Below are 21198 nucleotides of genomic sequence, written 5' to 3'. Positions count from 1 at the left end.
CTAACTTTTCGGTGTCGACCAAGCCCCCAGGAATCGAAATCTAAAGTGAAGGCCTATTGAACCGCGCCATCTTGGCTAGATTTGTAGTCACTTGGCTATTTCCGGTTACTTTTGACTTGCGCAGTTGAGCTTCTCTGGCCGACGCGCGTCCAAGAAAAAGTTCACATTTCTCTGAAATGTAGACGCGCGTTCCCGGCTCTCCCCGCTTTGATTTAGCAATGAAAACCGGCTTGCATATTAACCTGTTTTTGTCAAATATATCAATTGGAGAAATTATTTTTTGATCCTGGCATCTTAGTTTTAACAAGTTAAATATAATTGAACATGTTTTGTTTGCTAGTAGATGGTATTCATTCCGTTCGCGATAACGTTATTGCAGCCAGGCTAAATTCCTCCAGGGAGCCAGTGACAGGCGAGTTGAAGAGCTTCACTCCCCGCCAGCAGGAGCTCTGGCCGCGGCTACCGCATCTCGGAAAACCCGCTGAGTTCGTGGCTGCTATTTCACACTCGCCCTTGATCAATCCCAATACCGATCCATGGTAATAATGAATCAATCGTTCAGATCAGATCGGCAGTGCTGCATGCATGTTACAACATCATTGTTAGCTTTATTAACATAACCATAGCCTACATTTATCTCTCTAACGTTAGGCTATCCATCTTACACCAGTCGGCCATTCGATAGCTGGAAGCGGTCAACGCCAACGTTGACTGAAAACACCCAAACTCAGTGTATCGTTTCATCTTCATGCTACACATCAACTCCTTTACATTGTATGTGAATAAATTCCTGTTATTCTAAAAATATCCCATTTCTGTCCATTCCTGGAAAAGGCTAATAATTGCTGTCAAATGATCACTCCAGTTTATCACCGTATCCCACTACCATTTCAACTATGCACAGGAGGTTGTCTTGTGGTCATTTTCATTAAAAAATGTGAACTTTTTCGTGGACGCGCGTCGGCCAGAGAAGCTCAACTGCGCAAGTCAAAAGTAACCGGAAGGCCAGAAAAGCACAACTGCGCAAGTCAAAAGTAACCGGAAATAGTCAAATGACTACAAATTTTGCCAAGATGGCGCGGTTCAATAGGGCTTCATTGTTGATAGCGGCCAGTGAATGGAGTGGCTGTATCCAGTTTATATAATACATCCATGGTGTCGACCAATATATCATTTTTCAAAAGACGTGTCTATGAGAAATCCCATTCATTCTCTCGGCATTAGGAACGCTACCACTAGGGGGCGATGAGATTACTTTCCCTCCCTATAATACTGGTTTTAAAGGACAATGCTCGTTTTTGACAACCTGGACCTTATTTACGGCATATTATAAGACGTTTCACTCAACGAGATAACTTTGGTGTAATTCGGAGGCCTGTAGAAGAAATTTAAAATCCAGCGCGAGCCAAGTAGTATATCCATGTAATGGCGGCGGACGGGGCACTGAGAATGCAGCTTCTAAAAAATCTATTTTCTGCCGCGAAACGGTTCTTTTCATCAATCTGTCTTTATGAATCGCTAGTTGTGCTTACATAGAGCATAGGCCTGTTGTGGTTTTTCACATGCCTCTGTAATATGATCTTTAGAAACTCTTTAGAAACGAACTAGCTTCCCCACTTGCTCCAGCAGCATGCGCACAGCGTGCATGCGTGCTGGAGCAAGTGAGGAAGCTATTTCGTACAGGCCTCCGAATTACACCAAAGTTATCTCGGTGAGTGAAACGTCTTATAATATGCTGTAAATAAGGTCCAGGTTGTCAAAAACGAGCATTGTCCTTTAATATGCCCAAATTTCCCCCTCTACGAGTTCACCTCGTTTTGTGGGCGTGTCTAAAGAACTGCCAGTCAATATGATTGACAGTTTGGTAACCATGGCTACTGACGCACTCGCAGAAGCTTTGTCTCCGGACGCTCACAACTTTGTGGTACAACCAACCCGAATTGAATTGAACCCGAAACTTTGGCAGATGACATGCGATGGCATCTCACCACAGAGCACTGGCCATCCAGCAGCCAGCCATGGGACCTTCCCTAAACTCTAATCTTAAAAAAAAAAAGAAAAAAAAAAGTTCATACTATACAGTAAAGACAGATATTTGGAGAGGATGTACTGTATTTAGGGATGCAGTAGGCCTAGAGATCTGGACTCTGGAAATACACAGCTGTAAATATACCACGTGGCAAGAGGCCAAAAATCATCCATCATTTTGGCAAGATTCATTTCTCTTCTGAGATGCTTCCAAAATTAGTAGGGCTCCTCCTTCAGATTTCTATACAGGCAGCACGTAAACATCATCCCCACAAGCTGAAAGAGAGAAACGTTGGAAACATTGTAAGATGGTACATTTTTTATTGTTTATAGTGTACATTTTTAATGTAATTTGAATTGATAGCTAACAGTCACAGCAATACATGAGTTATTTACCTGGAGAAAAGCAATTCCAATACCCACTGCACCCAGGATCTGCAACTGACTCAGGATAAACTTCTCTAGCTTAGCAATGCAACCTGCCTGTGAGTTAACATGAGAGATTCATCAAACTGTGAAGAAATACTGTCATAAGACAAGATAAGATTAACTTTATTAACCCCCGGTGAGGGGAAATTTAGGCATTTCAGCAGTGGGAACGTATAGGATGGATCAAAGTAATAATATACATCACAATATACAGCACATAGAAGAGTACAAAAATATGTAGATACAGTGTGCATAAAATACACATACATTCTACATAAATAGGTATAATAATAAGTAAATATGTATGTTGCTGATCTGTTGCAACTGTCATTGGCTGCAGATATTGCAACTGCCATTGGTTGGTGATCGGTGACCTACTGTGAAGACTAACCAGACCCAGGCCTACTATAGGCTACTCACCTTGTAGATATTAGAGGGGTGGTCCCTGCGACCACATTGGTCATCAGGGGTTTTGCAGCAGCTGTCGGGGACCACCCTGTCATTCTCTGGTTTCTGAATCCACGGACTGTCTGACCAGTCAGATGAGCGGTTGCTGCCACAACACTGGAACTTGAGAGAGACAGTGGACAGCCGGAAGGGTTAGCACGGTAGCAAAACTTTAAACAGCAGCGAGAGCCGCAGTGAAGCGTCAGCTACTGTGCAGCCATGCCAAGCACACAATCATACGATTTTACAGACACCTATATCACAGTCTCAACTTTGAGTTCTAAGCAAACGTGGTCTCTTGAACTCGTACTTCTTGCTGAAGCTTGTCCACCGCTTGTGTGACTCCCTCTTCGCCAGGATGCTGGTATTTTGTCACCATGGTATCCCTCAGGTTTTGTTTCAGATCATCGTCCAGCTGTGCGGACAGATGCAACACTATAGTGAATGACTTCTCATGAAATACTCATCTCACACACACACATACAAACACATGTGCGCACGCACACACACACACACACACACACACACACTGGAAAGACACTGAATGTTTCATTTGTAGTATCCTTGCCCCCTCGTAAATATTGCTCATGGTCAAGTTTCTCTCTTGCCCGGTCGCATTCCACCACACCTGTCTAGTAACACGAGGCCCAGAATATATGAAGTAACAGATCCCCTCAATGACCCAATACATCCTTCCGCAGTCGGGCGTTATGGTTCGTAGCATTTAGGCTACTGTAGCTACACACAAAGGTAGCCTACTGTATGTTGCACAAGAGAATGGAGGTAAATCTGAATGCAGAGTTAGAGAAAAGGTTTAACAGTCAGAAGGTGGAAACAGTCGACAGCTGATTATTTTACCTGATAGCAGAGAGGGAAACACTGGAGCAGGAAAAGGGGAAAGAAATAGAAGTTTTGAAAGAAGTGGAAAAAATCTGAGAGAAAAGGAGAGCGTGCAAACACACAGGCAGGGACGAGAACAGCGTGGTTCAGGAATCACATGCTTCAGGGAATTCAAGAGTGGTAGTAACTCTCAGGGTTGCGGACGATCAGAACCTCTCGAAACAAACATAACATCTATCAAATTAGGCGGTTTGTCGTACAGGTTGTTTCACATACAGTGCTGAATTGAGATCTAAGGTGATTTTTTAATAAATAAAATACTGCATAATACTGCATACTAAAATAGAAATATCCTTTTCCTATTCCTTCAAAATAGCAAATGTTACCTCCTGGTAGTTGATGTAGGCCAGCACCCCAGCTGTAATTTCCAAAAGGAAAATACAGAGCAACAGAACAAAGTACTGTAGAGGAGAAACAAAAAATACACACAGATCTGAATGGGCAGAGCACATTTCAACAGGCAGAGCTGACCGTTACTGTGTGTGTTAAGTAATACTGTAGGCCTACGTCTAACAGCAGTGGACCGTTTGTTACCTCCGCCCCAGCGACGGCGCAGGGCGAGAGGTAATGTTTTGGCGTGTGTACATATGTCCGTACGTCTGTCAACAGGATTATGCAAAAACTACTGCAGTAATTTCTGCAGCTTGGTGACTGAAAACATTGAGGAGGATTCTACAGGACATTTTCATAATGTAAAATTATGTTATGATGGCCATATCTATATATGACACCAATATAAAAAGGGAATGTGTGCTAAAAGGACTTGAGGAATATTAAAATAGAAATAGCATCATGTAGAGCTTGTATCGGTCCTAAAAATGTCTCTCTCTCTCTCTCTCTCTCTCTCTCTCCCGATTGCCTCCCACACTGGAGCCCAGGCGCCCACCCGTGACGCCCCTCATTCCTCCGACATGACTCACACTCCAGATCTGACCTCTTAAAATGATACACACTGCTGTCGGACACTGTGGTGTGTTCATCTGACATAATCAACTGTAAGTAAACATGTGGTTAAGACAACACAGAGGCCCTCAGATCAACAAATTAAAATCAAATCTTTATTTGTATATCGCATTTCATACACAGAGGCAACACTATGAGCTTCACAGAGAGCAATGGGGGGATGGACATAGATCCTACCCCAGAGGGAAGCAAAAAAAAAAACAGTTCACCCAGGAGCCGAAATAGGTGAGCTGTAAAAATTCTTCCCTGACCTCTCTCAACGAGATTTTTGAGCAAGCTCCTGGAAAATGTTTAAATCTATTGGCTAGGAGCATTTACAGAGCACTAAACATGGGCTGAATACTTCATAAGAGAAACATGACTATCAGTAGAGTAGATAAATACAGTAGTTCTCTGAAAAGGTCACCTAGACCTAACCAAAAGGTCAGCTATAGGTTTCAGTACAGGTACAGTACTGTTTTTTTGTTTCCCTCTGGAAATTTAGGGGTAGGTATATGTAGTATATATACATCCTCCCACTCTTTTTTTCTGTAAACCACATTGTGTTGCCTTTGTGTATGAAATAAATAAGTTCTATAAATAAATAAAGTTTATTTTATTTGAGGTAAGCTAAAACCAAAATGGTGTGCTTGTAGCTTTCCCTGAATTGTGTTGTTCTGTTTGTGAACTTTATCATGCACAATTTATATTCAGAATCGCCACCTCATCGTGAATTTCAGTGGGGTGCGTGGAGGAGTATAGGTAGATCTGCACATGTGAAGACGTTCTTACCACTAACAGAAGACTAACTCACCACTATCAGAAGACTTCTCATCTCCTTCAGAGTGGCACAGCACCCTAGAATCCCTGTCACCACCACGATGCCCCCGGCAGCGATCAGGATGTAGGCAGAGGCGGAGTAGTAGCTGGAGCTGAGCAGACTGATGTACTCACTCTTCTCCACCCTGGTCCACACCCCCACCGCCATTACGGCTCCACCTGCCAGCTGACAGAGTGCAGCACCGTCAGCTCTAACTCAAACCAGGTGATCACAGAACAGGCCCCATAAAACATAGAGAACATTATTTGGTTCTATGCAGCTCCTGGCACTACTAAATATGCTTTATCCCCTGTCTTTCATGTTCTGTGAGAAGAGATACAGTACTGTCAAGTCTGATCTGGTGTACTTTCTCATAGAAGATTGATTCTAGCCTGTGACTGAATCTGCAACTCATAAGTTACAGTGCATTCCCCTCACAGAATCCTCCTCCAGTCCTTCTGTCTGCAGTTAAAAGTAGAGAACAGACTCACCCAAAAGAGAAGGTTAAAGGTGAATAGAAGATACTTCAGACATATTGTCCCACAGCCATTTGTTTTTTCATTATTTCCCATCCTGAGGAGGAAAGAGTGTGCTTTTAGTAACTAACATCATATTTGCATGAGCACAGCACATATAAAATACAGTGATTACATTACAGTAAAAATAGGTGCATGTCTGTAGTATGTGACTTATAGGAAATACCTGAGTCCTACTGAACGCATGATGCTTTCATTTGCCCCCATATCCTCTGACAGCTCAGTCACAGTACAGACTTAGGATTATGATCGCATGACTACCTCCCTAGACAGTTGCATGACAGTAAGCCTATTTCTGTGCTGAAACTATCTGTTCATGGATGTTCTTGTGAGGTATTCAACTTTGAAGTCATACACTTGAATCAAGAAAATGCCATCCCTGCAAAATGCCTTGTATGTACTAAATATTCTCAAGAAACATGAACAAGTGAGTTACAGGGCGTGCTGCAGAGCAGAGATGTGGAGCAGGGAAAGTATGCACATCCTTTCATTTGGCCCCCGATACAACAACATATCTTTAACATAGTATAAAGTAGAAATAATGTGAAGCCTTATAACACATGCAAGAACTTGTGGAGAGAGGGAACCTGCTGATGAATTACATCCTGTGGGGACGGGGGAGGGATATATACTTTACAACTTGTCTCACATGCCAACCAGAAGATATATATACTATATGTCTCCTGTCTCAGTAACTCAACCTAGACCTAGTATCCCAACACCCGTAGACTAAATGAAGACACACTGTCGACATCTTCCCTAATTCTGCAGTTTAGTCAAAGGTAAAAATGTTTGATGTTAACCCTTGGTTTCTCTTCTGTCACAGCTCACAGAGAAAGCTGGGTGTGAATGTCATGCATCTGGGACAGCAGTGATGTGGTGGCATAAAGTCACCAAGGTGGCATCTTCATATTCAATTTTTTTCTGACATACTGTACATTGAGAGAATGGTACTGGTCAAGAATCAATAATTATCATGAGTATAAAATATAGCACTAACGGGGACAAATTGTCCAACTATGACTGTGATTGCCAATCTAAACAGTCACTTCTTATTATAACTTTAACCCCTGTGGTGTCATGGAAAAACCCTGCGACCCCCCAAGCCCCAGACAGAGTGATCAGAGTCCTACCTGCTCCTAGAGTGTGGGTCCTGACCCCTCCGCAGCTAGCAGCTTATCAGAGCAAAGTGTTCCAGTATCAGTGTGACCTAGCTGGGCCTCTGTCTGCTGCGCTCACTCTCTCTCTCTCTCTGAAGGTTATGGACAATGAGTGAGAGCTCTCAGCTAACAGTCAGACCCAAACCTGCCCTGCGTCTGCTTTTAGCTGGGGAGGAAGCCGACTGTGCTAAATAAAGTGCATGGCTGCCACCAACAGGCTATCTAAGGCACACAACCGGTTCTACCAGCAGAGTGGAGTTGGAAGTGAAGTGGTTTGAATAACACAAGAATTGAGAATGACGGGACATAACATTTTATTAGTAAGTAAAATAGACAATATATTATTATATATACATACAACATATATATATATATATATATACAACATATAACAGTTCATGCAGAAGTAGGCTACAAGTCAATGACAGATTGTTTCTATTTACAGCAGCCCCCCCTGCTGGTGGAAGGGTTTTCCAGCACAAGAGCATCCTCACACTGTCGAATCTGCTGGGAAGCTAACAGCCTGTGGACAGAGGAACACAGGTGAGTGAACTCTGTGTATGGAAGAATGTTCCCCCACAAAACCGATGCAGAATCCATCTAGGTGTGTGAAACAAGATGTCATACCCAGCCAGCTGGGTCATCAGCTCCTCTATGTTGTGTCCACTCTTGGCACTGCACTCAAAGAACATAGCCTGATACTGCTGTAAAGGTCATAACACATACATACACACACACACACACACACACACACACACACACACGCACACACACACACACACACACACACAATATCTCAGGAAACACATCCAGACCAACAAATTTACCCCCAGGGTTGATTAAAAGCTGACCTCACCTCAGCCAATTGTTGTCCCTCCCTGGTTTTAACCTCCCTCTGTTCACCGTCCATGTCTGACTTATTTCCCAGCAGCATCACCACAGCCCCCTCACACTCCTCCTAGCCGAGGAACCAGAGGGTTACACTGGAGGTATGGTTTGACAAAAATGTACAATTATCTATCAAATCATTTTGAAAACATGACGATCAAGCTTGAGTAGACTGCATCTATACCTGAGAGCAAAATAAAGCAATTGTTTTATTTACCCACTGGTTACCTGTGTCACATGGGTAGCCTATATGCAAAGCCTGTTAAGTCACGTATTTGCATCAAAAAACCAGCACCCCCCCCCCCCCAACTAACCTGCACCCTGTCCAGCCACCCTTTGGTTGCGGTGAAGGAGGGGGCGTGGATGATGTCATACATGGTGAGGATCCCGTCTGCCTTGCGGTAGTACTGCTGGGAGATGCTGCTGAACCTGGAGACAGCAGGGAGCAGCAGCAGGAAGTGGGAGGAGGTCAAAGGTCAATCATGAACCTCTGTGACTGGTGCTCATGACATATCTGGGGTGTGCTGGGCTGGCTGGCTTTAACTGACCTCTCCTGTCCTCCTGTGTCCCAGAGCTGCAGGACCACGGTGGTGAAGCCCAGGGGGACAGTCCTCATCTGGAAGTCTAACCCTGAGATCAGCAGTATTAGATCATATTAACATCATATGCTAAAACTCTGCAGTCATACTACTACTATGGTAGAATCCCTTACCGACGGTAGGTCTCAATGTGTTGGAAAACTGTCCCGTGCAGTAATGTTGGATGAAAGAGCTCTTCCCCACTCCTGAGTTGCCAAGGAATACCACTTTGAATACCTGCAGTGGACCGGTGATTCTGGCCTGGCATCATTACAAAAAAAGGTGATGTCATGGGACTTTACTGAGTTTACTGCCAAGGACTGCTCATCATGGAACTCAAGCATTTTCTTTTTAACAACAGGATTTAGTGCAGTAACACAGCCAACAGATTCCTGGCGCGATACCAGCAAGCCTCAAATGTCTCTCCGCGGTTTAACAGAATGCAAATTCATTAAAGACGACCATTTGCATTGTTCTCTTTAATTGTAATGCAACCTACTCCTGGTAATGTCTTCAGTGTTGGGTGTCTATAAAATCAACATTACCTGTATTTCCCCAGCCGGATCATCATTGTCACAGCTGCCTTTTGTACTGGGAGCCGGTCGTCTTCTCTTTGATGAGTTTGATATGCCAACTTCATCCTGGTCTGAGTGACTAGATGAAGTGAGTTGTTATTGAAATCAGTAGGACAGAAAATGTGTTATTTCCCTGGGGTCACCCTTGATTATATATTCTTTGTACTGTCAAAAGTATTTATATACAGTAGAGAGCATTCATTATACTAACCTTTTTACAGGCTTGTCTTGCAGTATGTAGTTACCTATTATTGAGCCTCGCTTCATACTGATATTAGGAATCTATTAAAATGTTGGTGGGAAATGAGACAGAAAAACAAAGTAAGTTTTAAGCAGTATTTCGTTTTCAGTTTGTTGAAAATGTTTGTGGCATGTGTGTGTTTGAGAGAGAATGTGTGTTACAAGTAGGTGTGTGTGACACAAAAGAAAAATAACAGTAACAGTTGATGAGGTTTATTCAGCATCAAACTGGTGTTCAAAAACACACTTGTACATTATGTCGCCACATAGGCATAAACTCAGTAGGTACCCAAAGTGTCATGGCTGCTACAATCACCTACCAGTAAGAATGAGTATTACTTTGTGCTTGTGCTCTTTTCCACACTTTGTTCAAAAACAACACTCTTGAATGATGTCATCAAGAAAGATGAGCATATCAAAGATAAAAATCAACAGATTAATGTCATCATGTCTGTCAGCATCAACACTTGATATTTTCATGTACAAAATAGCATTGTTCAAAACACAGATAATCTACATTAACAATGCTACACACCACTAGATTACAAACACTCCTTGACAGCAGAATTGACCTTATATTCCAAACAAAGGCTCGGCTCAGAACCAGTGACAAGAGCTGTACAACATGGATTGACCTGAATGATGGTACAGTACCAGAACCTGAACACTGGCAGTGTTAAATATGATCCACTGCTCTGGAGACGGGTCAGGCTATAAACGGTATATGGAGTGCATCCAGGAGGACCTGGCTTCCCTGGAGAGACTGTGGGAGAGGACAGACTGTCTCTGACTAACCGTCTTCTCGGACTGACAGGCGTCGGTCTCATCTCGCAGCTTTTTGTTCATATCCCTGTCAGGACAAGAGCACATTCAAACATGATTTACCCAGAGCTCTTCAGAAAATGGTTTTGCAGTGCTGCAGATAATGATGAGCAAACAGAAACTCTCATGTGTGAAAGCACCGTACAGACTTACCTCAGTAGCTCCAGTTGTCTCATTAGGCTATGCTTCTCCGTCTGCATGTTCTTGGACACCTTCATCACATTCCTAGATTACGGGAGGCACGCGCACGTCAGACCTCAGGTGCATTTACAAGACGACTGGCTTCGCCCCTCCCTCCCTCTAATACCTCTGTCTGTTCATCTGCTCTCGGGTGCTGTGGGACTGGATGAGGCTGAGCTGGTCCAGGGCGCTGTGCAGCTGCTCTCTACTGACCTCCAGCTGCTCCTGGAACTGCAGGTTCAGCATCTCCAGCCGCTGGTTCTGCCCTCTGATGTCTGCCTGCTCACCGGTCAGCAGCTGGACCTTCTTCTCCAGCTGGAGAGAGGGAGAAAGAGAGAGAGAGAGAGACTGAGTGTGCAGTATTTCACCTGCTACCAGCAGCAACAGCTCTCTGTGGGACACTATGGAATATATATACGCTTCCATCTATCTTAATTTCACCTCTCTTATCTTGGCCAATGCGCTGTCCAGCTCCAGCTCTCGCGTCCTCAGCTCCTCCTGCAGCTGCTGCTTTCTGTCCCACTGTCTCACACTGTCCTTGGGTGAACAAGAATGACTGGGGTCATTTGTACATACTACTATTACTACTACTACTACTACGACTAATAATAATAATAATAATAACTAGAAAGTACATTTCCTGGAGAAAATGTGAGGTGGGCTAGCTGTTGCAGCTGTATGTAACAGCTACTGCTAGTACTACTACGGACTGGGCGATCTCCATGCACCCACCGGCGAAGACCGTGTGTCTCTAGCCCACTCAGGGGCTGAATTATGGGGTCCGTGGCATGGACAGTTGCGTGGTGGCGAGACTCCGCCCCCTCAGGTCAGAACCAGTCGGGGACAGTGCACCCCTCTCTGGGACACCTACCCGCCCCCACCGGTGAAGACCGTGTGTCTCTAGCCCACTCAGGGGCTGAGTTGTGGGGCCCGTGGTGTGGATAGTGCCGTGGTGAGACTCCGCCCCGTCAGGTCAGAGCTGGTCAGGGGCAGTGCAGTGACCTCCGGGCAATCTCCATGCACCCACCGGCGAAGACTGTGTGTCTCTAGCCCACTCAGGGGCTGAGTTGTGGAGCCCGTGGCGTGGATAGTGGCGTGGTGGTGAGACTCCGCCCCCCTCATAGCAGGTCTGGGACAGTGTACCCCTCTCCGGGCTACCCACCTGCCCTCACCAGTTAAGGCTGTGTGTGACGAGACTCATCCCCAGATTGTTTAGAATACTAAGGTGTATGTGTGTGTGTGAGTGTGTGCGTGCAATCATCCCACTGTCTTGAGAGCCTTGAGCTCCAGATTGTTTAGAGTTACATCTAATCTGTATCATTCATCTGAAGGTAGGAATATAATGCTACAGTAGTCATAGAAGGGTGTCTGTACCTTTAAGAGAGGCTGCGCATGTACCCATATTCAAATCACAACTGACACTCTGAACATTCCATCAATTGTTTGCATGGGAAAGCATGACCAGCTTCAGACAGCTCCAGCTCAGAAAGTATGAATGTCACAGCTTAGCTGTGTACATCATAGGAATCCTGGGAAACAGATTTTGAGGTATAATATGTCAATTTATCTTAAAAACTGTAGGAGTGGTGACAGATTAGAAAACAGGTATGAATTCAGAATTAGCAACTCAAAAGCTAGAGTGCGTCGTCATACGTTTCAATGGGGAGCGCAGTTGCCGAACAAATCGTCATACAGCGTAAACTATAAGTCACACAGCTTAGATATTTACATTGTACGAATCAGCACAGTTGTGTGAACGTTTTGATGTATAATATGTGTGTGAGCTTTCAAAACTGTTGGAGTGCCAGCAGTTTACAAAATGTGTGAATATTTTCAAAGCAACAGCTGCCACAGCTGCCACCACTCAAAAACATAATGATACTGAACATTCCACCAGCAGTTTCAATGGTAAAAAAATACTATTAAAAGTTTAATTATTAAAAAACTATTTAAAAAAAATCAAAAAAAATCTTGGAAATAGTGGGCATATTACAAATTGGGCTAGCTTCTACAAGCTAGCCCACATAATAATAATAATAATAATAATAAGATAGATAGAGTGCCTTTCAAAAGACAAAAAAGGCATGTAAATCCATTTACTAACAAACTAACTAACACACTAACAAACAAACAAACAAACAAACTAAACTAACAAATTAACTAACTAACTAAATAAATAAATAACTACAGGCCAAAGGCCTTGGTGAACAGGCTGGTTTTGAGGGCTGGTAATTATATGAATAGACAGATCTGTTACCTACCTGCACCTGCTGTTTCTCTCTCTCCTCACTGAGCTGACTTTCCATGTCCTCGTACATGGACTGAACAACCCGGTCGTGTTCACTGTCCCGTCTGACACAGAGCACAGAGACACGATGACAGTTACGTACAGGTATGTAGTTGTGTGAAAGGCTATTTGTTCTTCGAATGATATAGAGAAGGGCAGCGTGGGAGGTGAACCTGCGTAGGGCGTTTTCCAAGCTGTCCCTCTCCCTGAGCGAATCTTGTAGCTGGGACAGTGCCTGCACCAGGACGTTTTCTAGAATGTTCAGCAGGTCTGGTCTGTCCTGCTGGAGCTCACACCACAGAGCTCTGAACTTCCACTGACTGACAAGACAGCACAACACCGTTAACTCTGTTACACACTCACTCTCACTGACAGTATAGAGCTTTAGTAAACATTTGGTAAGCATTAAAAAAAAAACACAGTAGAGCAGAGACTCACTCTGTGAAGACTTTATCGCCTCCCAGCTCTGTTAGTATCTGTGTTAATCGGAGGTCCCGATGGTACAACATGTTCTCCAGGTCCTCTTTAGTCTGTTCTTCCCCCACCAACTCATCTGTGCCACAATGAATGTACAGCCTCGTCAGAGCATCCTGATCTCGCACGCACACATTCTGTTCCTCTCTGCAGATCAGTCTGGACCTACTCCTATCTAGAACAATTTCAATTTCAGTTTGCCAAATCCAGTTGGAAGAACGTCTTTTCCATCGAGACACTCCGCTACTGCATACTCTTGCTCTTGTTTAATTGTTGTTATTGCGTCTATTTCTGCAATAACTGCACTTATGGCAGCATATTCTAATAATGGTGACGTTACCACTTGTTGCTTCGGGAGATGCCATTAGCCTACTATTTTGCTAACAGCCTGTATTTCATGTCATCAACTACGGGACTCAATCAGGGGCTGCGTCCCCACAGGGTAGTAGAGCAGCAGTTAGGACGCAGTCCCTGATTGGCCCGGCTGCAAATGCAGTCTCTGGAAATCGTTTCAGATAGGGAGAAGTCCAGACTGATCTGCAGAGAGAAACAGAATGTGAGCTTGCGAGATCAGGATGGTCTCACGAGGCCACAGTTGATGGAGAAATGAGACAAAAAATAACAAGTGACAAGTGACACTTGACAAGTGTCAAGTGAGCCAGCGAAGATATCAGTAAAATATCTATTACTAGTTCTAGGATTTAATGATATACCAAGACCCATGCTGAATTCAACTGGGGTCAGGAAACCATTACTCTCCCTGTCGAGACTCTCAAACACCGACTCCAGCTGCTCAGGTGAAAGTGGCAACTCCCCCTGTAGTCTCTGAAATACAGAAATTCACTTCACTTCACTTTATTATGAAATCCCAGAGGGCAATTGATTTGCAGGGAGCAGCAACATCAACAACAGTGGATAAAAGACACCGATACATTAAAAGACAATACATACACAGATACATTAAAAGTCAAAAAGACAAAACATACACACACATTCACATACTGGTATAGTTACCATTTACAATTTAGTTACAATTGACAGGACAGGACAACGCAGTGGGCTCTGTAGGCCTAACCTTACTAAAGTGCATAATGGGAGTCCTACTGTATCTACGGTAAAGTGCGAGTGCCTGATTGGTTAAGCCAACCGATGGCCCTAAAACATTGGCAGGGAATAAACAATGATAACAGGATAATCTGTTTATTTAGCATAAGTAATATATCCCCACTTCCTGTTGCTTACCTGCATGTCTCTCTTAGTGATGAATCCTTTCCCCTCTTTATCGCAAAGTACGAACAGCTCCCCAGCTTTCCCCATGTTCTCGGGTTGGACCATCCCCAGCCATTCCTCTCTGGGTGATGATGTCATCAGTCCTCCAGGTCGGCCTGGCCAGGTCCCTCCCACAGAGGACACCCTATTCCTGGCAGGGCATGGAGACCCCTGACCACTGCCCTGCCCCACCAGCACCTCCCCGTCCTTTAGCCATATAGACATTACTGCAGAGAAGAGAGAACAGGACAGAGAGAGTGAGTGAGCAAGAAGAAAGAGAGAGAGAGAGAGAGAGAGAGAAAGAAAGAGAGAGTGAAGGGTCTAATTTGACATGGCAGCATATCTCTCTATTTGGACATGGCACACAGTCAGTTTATCATTAGAGGGTGATGTTGTTGACCCCTGGTGTCACGCTTCATCTGTTAACCGTTGTTAACCGTTAACTCGTGAAGATAGATAGATAGATAGATAGATAGATAGATAGATAGATAAAGATAGATAGATAGATAGATAGATAGATAGATAGATAGATAGATAGATAGATAGATAGATAGATAGATAGATAGATAGATAGATGATAGGTGTTTCAGCAATGGCAATTACAGCAAGGTTGGAAACCAGACCAGGTCCAGCCTGGCCTATGTGCGTGGCTGGCTTGTTTCTGTTCAGGACTGGTAGAACGGCTAGTCATGCCACTGAAATAGCTGTGAATTGAAATTACATGAAATAATGTCTGATAAATTAAGATAGGTCTTGTCGCCTGGACACATCAGTTCCAATGCTTCCAATGCTAATCCAGCACAATAAGAGCGGGATAGCCAGTTAGCTCATGAGCTCACAACAACTAGCAGCAGCTTCCATAACATTAATGTTAGCGGTCAGTGGCTAAAGCAGTTACACTGATGATTCCTGTAACGTTAGCTATTTTGCTGCAATTGGTTCAACTTCTGTTTCTGGACAAAGGTAAGGGATAAACCCAGATTACACAAGGCTAGCGGACCTACAGCGGGTCCCCGATGGACGAGCTGGCGGACCTCCGGCGGAATATAACACAAGGCTAGTGGACCTACAGTGGGTCCTCGATGGACAAGCTGGCGGACCTCCGGCCGAATCCGCTGGCGGGTTTGCTCATCGGATTATTAGCGTTAGCGGTCCGCTAGTGATCCGAAATGCTCCTGCTATTGCTCCACCACCTTTCCACCGCTAGTTTTTTGTCTATATCCCAGGCCCATTGGCCCTAGGATTATGGATTTCTATTGCTAAATTAGCTTACTCTGAACATTTTTTGGGTAACCCTTCCTTTCATAGTCCCCCAATTACTTTAACATTTACCTGGTAAATACATGCAAAGTTTGTCTAATATATAATGGGTAATTGCTGAGACACCTATACTGTAGGTATAATTTCAAAACAGGAGTATTTCAAATGTAAATTACTGTACAATATCATATTCAATAACTGACAAAGCACCACCAGGTAACCACATTTTTACATAGCTTCTATAACATCCAATGACGAAAAAAAATCTCCCACACCAGGGCTTGAACTAGAGGTCTTCTCGGGTCTAAAATGTTGACCCGAAACCGAGATGCACCCGAGACATTCGTTCCGAGATCCGACTAAATCCGATCATTTTTTAAAATATGTATACCGGACCCGATTTTGTCCGAGAGCAGGAGTAGGACAGAGACCCGAGACCCTAGTCAGATCGGGTATTTTACGGATCCGACAGGCAGTAGTAGCAAGTAGCAGTGGCATTAATCGCTTAGGCTGTCACAGCTGTTGGCTTGCATGCTGTTGCATCACAGTTTGATGGAATTGCGATTTCCTCTCAATCTCGACAGGATCAATCGCTGTTTTGTCAGGCTGTGATGTGGCAGCATGGAAATGAAACGGCCGTAAATAAATAAGGCTACACAAAGCTGCCGCTAGGTTTGACCTCTTTATATTCATTTTCTTTCAGCTTATTTTTCACAAGGTAGGCTACTGGTGGTGGCTGCCGTGTCTCCGCTCACGTCGCGCCCGCGGTCTCACTGAATTCGCGTCATGCGTTTCTCTCGGGTATTACGCATAATGACAAACAGACCCGGGACCTGAGGTAGTAGAATCGGATCCACCCGAACCCAATTGACCATAATAAAAGCGTGGAAATGTGGACCCGGACCCGTATGGGTCTCGGGTCCGGTTCGGGTCCTCTCGGTTTTACCTGACCCGTGAAGACCTCTAGCTTGAACGCCTTACCTTTGGCGTGTGAGTCAGGCACTTTATCCACTACACCACCAAGGATCTGGAAAGTGTGTGATGTCATAGTGGTTTTATTTTGGTGTTCTGGGACCACTGCCTTTAGTGGTGGCAACACAGAACTGCAGGTCAACAACACGACGGAGGGAAAGAGGGAAGGAAGGAGGGAGGGAGGGAGGGAGGGAGTGACAACCGGACAAATGCTATCTATGGTGCGCTGGCTTCTAGCCATGCACAAAAAGAAAAGAAAAGCACTACCTATAGATGCAAAGTAGTAAGAACAAAAAAGAGGCAGAACAGGGACTATATACACCCATGTGCAGCATGTGTACAGTATAGGATAAAATAAAAATATATACATACATACATCCAGTCTGTATAAATATATGTCTAGGAGTACACATACATACATACCTACATACAGGCGGTGTAAGATATATCTAGTAACACACACACACACACACACACACACACACACATATATATACACATACACATGCACACCTCCACAACACTCAGAAATGCTCAGGCACTGTTATACAGTCTGATGGCTGCTGGCACAAAGGAACGTCTCTGTATTGAACCTGGGTGTCATGTGTCAAGAGGTCTTGTGTTTAAGGTACCTGATATGTAGTTACAAAATCAGTATGAGTTATTCATTCCACGAGTGTGAACCAACCAACACATCCACTGAGAATGCTACTGGGTTGAGGTATAGTTCAAACAAACAAGGTATTCAACTCGCAGAGTGTCTTCCTCCTCAATGGCCTTCTCTGCTTGGATTTAAACTGATTCTTCATGTCAGGATATTTTCATCATTCTGTTTACATTAGTGTGTTGTACCGTCGGATAGCTGGACACACAGGACCTCCCTTGTCAAACAGTAGAGAGCAGACAACAAGCTGAGCCCATGATTGTACACTGCACACTATCTACACAGTGGCTGGTATGTACAGGTGTCACGTCCAGATAAGTACACAAGAGCTGGTACTCTGGTTTGTGTAGCCTACCAGAGAGTTTCCCTCTATTGATTTACTTTGTCTGAAACAATAAATGAAGCACTATATTTCACAAGCAAAGTATATTATGCCCTTATTCTAACTGAAATGACATGTATGTTCAGTGAATAGTGAAAATGTATACAGCCCACATCTATGGGAATTTGTCACAAATAGCTAGTTTGGGTATTTTTAATCAGATGTTGTCTTTGCTCTCCGACACCATCTGGCCACCTTACTCTGCACCTGCACTATGTAGATAATAAAAACCAGGACGGTATCATGTGATGAGAACCTACATAAAGTACCTATCTGCCTATCTACCTACCGACGAACCTACCTACCTAAAGTACCTAACTACCTACCTACCTAACTGTTACCTACAGTACACCTACCTACAGTAGGCCTACCTACTGTACCTACCTACCTACAGTACACCTACCTACCTACCCAAAGTACTGTACCTACCTAACTACCTATCTACTGTACAGTACCTACCTACCTACAGTACCTACCTACCTACCTGGGGCAGAACGCAGCTCAGGAGGTAGAGCGGCCGGCTGGGGATTGCAAGATTCGATCCCAGCTTCCCGAGTGTGCCGAAGTGTTCCTGAGCAAGACACTGAACTCCAAAATCTCTCACATGCGGCACAGTGGTGCAGTACCTAGTACTGTCGCCTCACAGCAAGAAGGTCTCTGGACCTTTCTGTGCAGAGTTTGCATGTTCTCCCCGTGTTCGCAAGGGTTTCACCCATAAAAGAACCCAATATGAAAAACATGCAGAAGAACAGATTGCTAACGCTGTCTGTCCCTGGCGAGGACAAACAGGAGCACTTGGTTGGCCCTTGCACATGCCCTTATCTGCTCCTCCTGCTGTTCGGGGAAGGAGGACAGAATGGATGAAGAGCAGAGAAAAATGTCATCGGTGGACACTTCTGTCACTGTGTGTGTGTGTGTGTGCCTCATCACTGTGTGCTGTGTAAAAATCCATCGTATGACAATAAAAGTTGTTGTTGTTGTACCTACCTACCCACCTACCTACGCACCTACCTAAAGTACCTACCTACCTACCTACCTACCTACCTAAAGTGCCAGCCAGCCTGCTTGCTGACAGGCCACTCCCTGCACCTGCACTAGGATGTAAATGGAAACCAGGATGGTGTCATGTGATGAGAAGGCCTGTGTCCAGTCAGTGGCCAGCCAAGTCAAATGCAAATGCAGCATTTGAAGTGATTTCCATTGACATAACCATCGCAATTGCAAGCGATTCGAGTGTAAAGAGTTACTGGTCAAATGTTCAAAGTAAAGCAGGATTTTGACTCCTGTGAAAGGAATTATGTTGACTATAACTAGGCTAATTGAAAATAAAATACACCATATGGATAGGCCTACATCCAAGATGACACTGCATTATGCATTGTTATAATGAAAATATTGATTTAGTGTATTAGGAGTGTCTGCTGGTCAAATACTGTACATCATCACATGCCAGTACCAACTCAATATAGGCTATATAAGGGCTATTCATAATATAAAGATGTGTGCTGGAAACGATAATCTCAGATAGTCTAGTCATGGTTAAGAATTGCAACGCACAAGGTTAGATAAAGTTGCTTGCCTTTAGCAAGAGCAGTATACATTGATTGATACTGTACCAACCTGTACAGTTTTAATGTCATGACTTTCGCTCTAAGATAACACAGACATTGAAGGCGTGATAATGACATCGAATTATTACAAAGTAGACCTACTAAATATTCCGCCATGTCGCTGTTGAAAACATACTCGTGCCGTAAAAATGTCAACCACCACACGCAGCTTTCTAGGACTGTGTATTCAAATTGTAATGGAAACGCTATCCATATATATATATAATTGTTGTTGTTGTTTGTTTTTAAGTTTTTTTATGCAGGACAATATTCTCTTATTGTGTGCCAGGTTAATGATTAACTAAAGTAGTAGTTAAGGAACCAGCAACGGTAATGCACCATGTATTATTAAAACGTAGCCTACAAATATAACCACATATCAGCATGTTACTAGTCAGTCTATATAAAACACTCTATATAAAAGCACAGCTTGTATCTATATCACGCGATAATCTGCCACACATTAATGCCTCATTGCTAAATACTTGTACATGCAGTCGAATAACTCACCAACGGAGCAGGACAGTACCCAGGTGCCAACTACCTTTGAGTTCTCACCCCAGAGTAACTTTCACTCTTTCTATCTCTGAGGCTGCCACTAGATGGCGAGGGAGAGCAAGCGGTGTTCCCGTACAGTTTATATTAGCAAGCCAGACTTTTAAAATCACGTCAAACTAGCATTCACATCCACGAGATGTGACGTGACGGTCGTAGATTATTAATAATCGGTATAGTCTGTATCAAACTATACACCCTTGAAAGAACACATGCATATAATTTAGTCGTTATCCAACATTCCTTTTCATGTGCCCCTTCTATTAGGAGGTTACCGGCAAAATGTGTTTCCATGGGATTCAGGAAAACAACAACCTAACGTAGCCTGCTGCTACTACCGTGAGAAGGCATGGCTAGATAGCTAGCCGGCTAGTTCTGTTGCTATTAGCTAGGAGTATAAAATTTAAGAAAGTGCTAAACTATCCGTGCATCACCTTGACTGACTCACTTAGTACGACGAATGGTACCGCCTTGTTCTTCCATATAACTATGTTTGCTAAAGTGCTAAGATAAAATAGCTGATAGCTAACGTTAGGATTAAGTTGGGGGTAAGCTAATATAGCTAGTCTTACTACCTAGACAGAAAACTAACTAACGTTTTCCGACGCTTATGAAACTGATTGCTAGCATAACACTAGCGATCAGTTAGTTGAACAACTACTAAGCTTTGTAAATGTTACATGCTTTTGTTGGACATGCTTTGGGATAGCTAACTTTAACTTAGCTAGCTCGCTAACCTTACATCATTCAAAATTCAAGATCTGTTTATTCGTCTTGCTTACGGCTTACACATACTAGGAATTTGACTAGGGTAATGGCATATGCTGATTAAGACTACATAGGACAGCTAACGTTTAATCCCTATCCCTGGCTGACCTGCCCATGTAACAGTCTTAGCTCATACGCTAGTGTAAAAGCCATATTTGTCTTGCCTAGACACTAGGCTACCAGTTGAGCTCGAGAAGCAACATGAGATGAGAAGGCTAAGGCATGCTTCTTGATAAATGTTTAAGAGAGACTGAATTTAGAGTAGATTTCCTTCTTGACAACTTAAAGCTTTTGTTGGCTGGTTTGATTCAACCACTCTTTTCTTCTTTTTCAGGAAATAGCTAACTTACAGATCAGATGACCAGGATGACATCATTATGATCAAGTTATACTGTATCATACAGAGAGATTA

At 43.7% G+C, this 21198-nt stretch overlaps 2 protein-coding genes across 4 annotated transcripts; both read right to left on the bottom strand.

Moving 5' to 3' along the window:
• Positions 1 to 2244: 2244 nt before the first annotated feature.
• Positions 2245 to 6138, bottom strand: cd151 (CD151 molecule; the record flags this gene model as incomplete). Its single annotated transcript, XM_084452871.1, has 8 exons — positions 2245 to 2304; positions 2425 to 2511; positions 2878 to 3027; positions 3215 to 3319; positions 3763 to 3783; positions 4131 to 4205; positions 5561 to 5752; positions 6058 to 6138. The coding sequence occupies 8 exons, from the start codon at positions 6136 to 6138 to the stop codon at positions 2245 to 2247; spliced, it is 771 nt and encodes a 256-aa protein (XP_084308997.1).
• Positions 6139 to 7568: 1430 nt separating this feature from the next.
• Positions 7569 to 20021, bottom strand: cracr2b (calcium release activated channel regulator 2B). Of its 3 annotated transcripts, none has more exons than XM_084452424.1 (18): positions 19974 to 20021; positions 14549 to 14802; positions 14020 to 14131; positions 13271 to 13385; positions 13006 to 13152; positions 12807 to 12897; positions 10987 to 11082; positions 10673 to 10860; positions 10519 to 10590; positions 10339 to 10393; positions 9515 to 9585; positions 9274 to 9382; positions 8863 to 8989; positions 8699 to 8780; positions 8465 to 8579; positions 8119 to 8220; positions 7890 to 7966; positions 7569 to 7785 (listed from the first exon to the last, which is right to left on the bottom strand). In XM_084452424.1, the coding sequence occupies exons 2-18, from the start codon at positions 14798 to 14800 to the stop codon at positions 7698 to 7700; spliced, it is 1899 nt and encodes a 632-aa protein (XP_084308550.1). In that variant the 5' UTR covers positions 14801 to 14802; positions 19974 to 20021; the 3' UTR covers positions 7569 to 7697. The 3 variants fall into 3 exon arrangements, 2 of the variants coding, with proteins under 2 accessions (XP_084308550.1, XP_084308551.1); XM_084452425.1 differs by having other exon boundaries at positions 8119 to 8217; XR_014630850.1 differs by lacking the exon at positions 7569 to 7785 and having other exon boundaries at positions 7921 to 7966; positions 8119 to 8245.
• Between the last annotated feature and the right edge of the window lie 1177 nt (positions 20022 to 21198).

The sequence above is a fragment of the Borostomias antarcticus genome (genome assembly GCF_949987555.1).
Source record: "Borostomias antarcticus genome assembly, chromosome: 18".
Lineage (NCBI taxonomy): Eukaryota > Metazoa > Chordata > Actinopteri > Stomiiformes > Stomiidae > Borostomias > Borostomias antarcticus.
The sequence above is the reverse complement of the archived record's forward strand: the minus strand, read 5'-3'. Positions and strand labels throughout refer to the sequence as shown.

Coding starts and splice junctions, on each gene's coding strand:
- cracr2b (XM_084452424.1), bottom strand. CDS start 14,800: ATGTCTATATGGCTAAAGGACGGGGAGGTGCTGGTGGGGCAGGGCAGT. Junction 10,591..10,672: donor GAGCAGATGAACAGACAGAG/GTATTAGAGGGA, acceptor CCCGTAATCTAG/GAATGTGATGAAGGTGTCCA. Junction 7,786..7,889: donor CTGATGACCCAGCTGGCTGG/GTATGACATCTT, acceptor CTCTGTCCACAG/GCTGTTAGCTTCCCAGCAGA.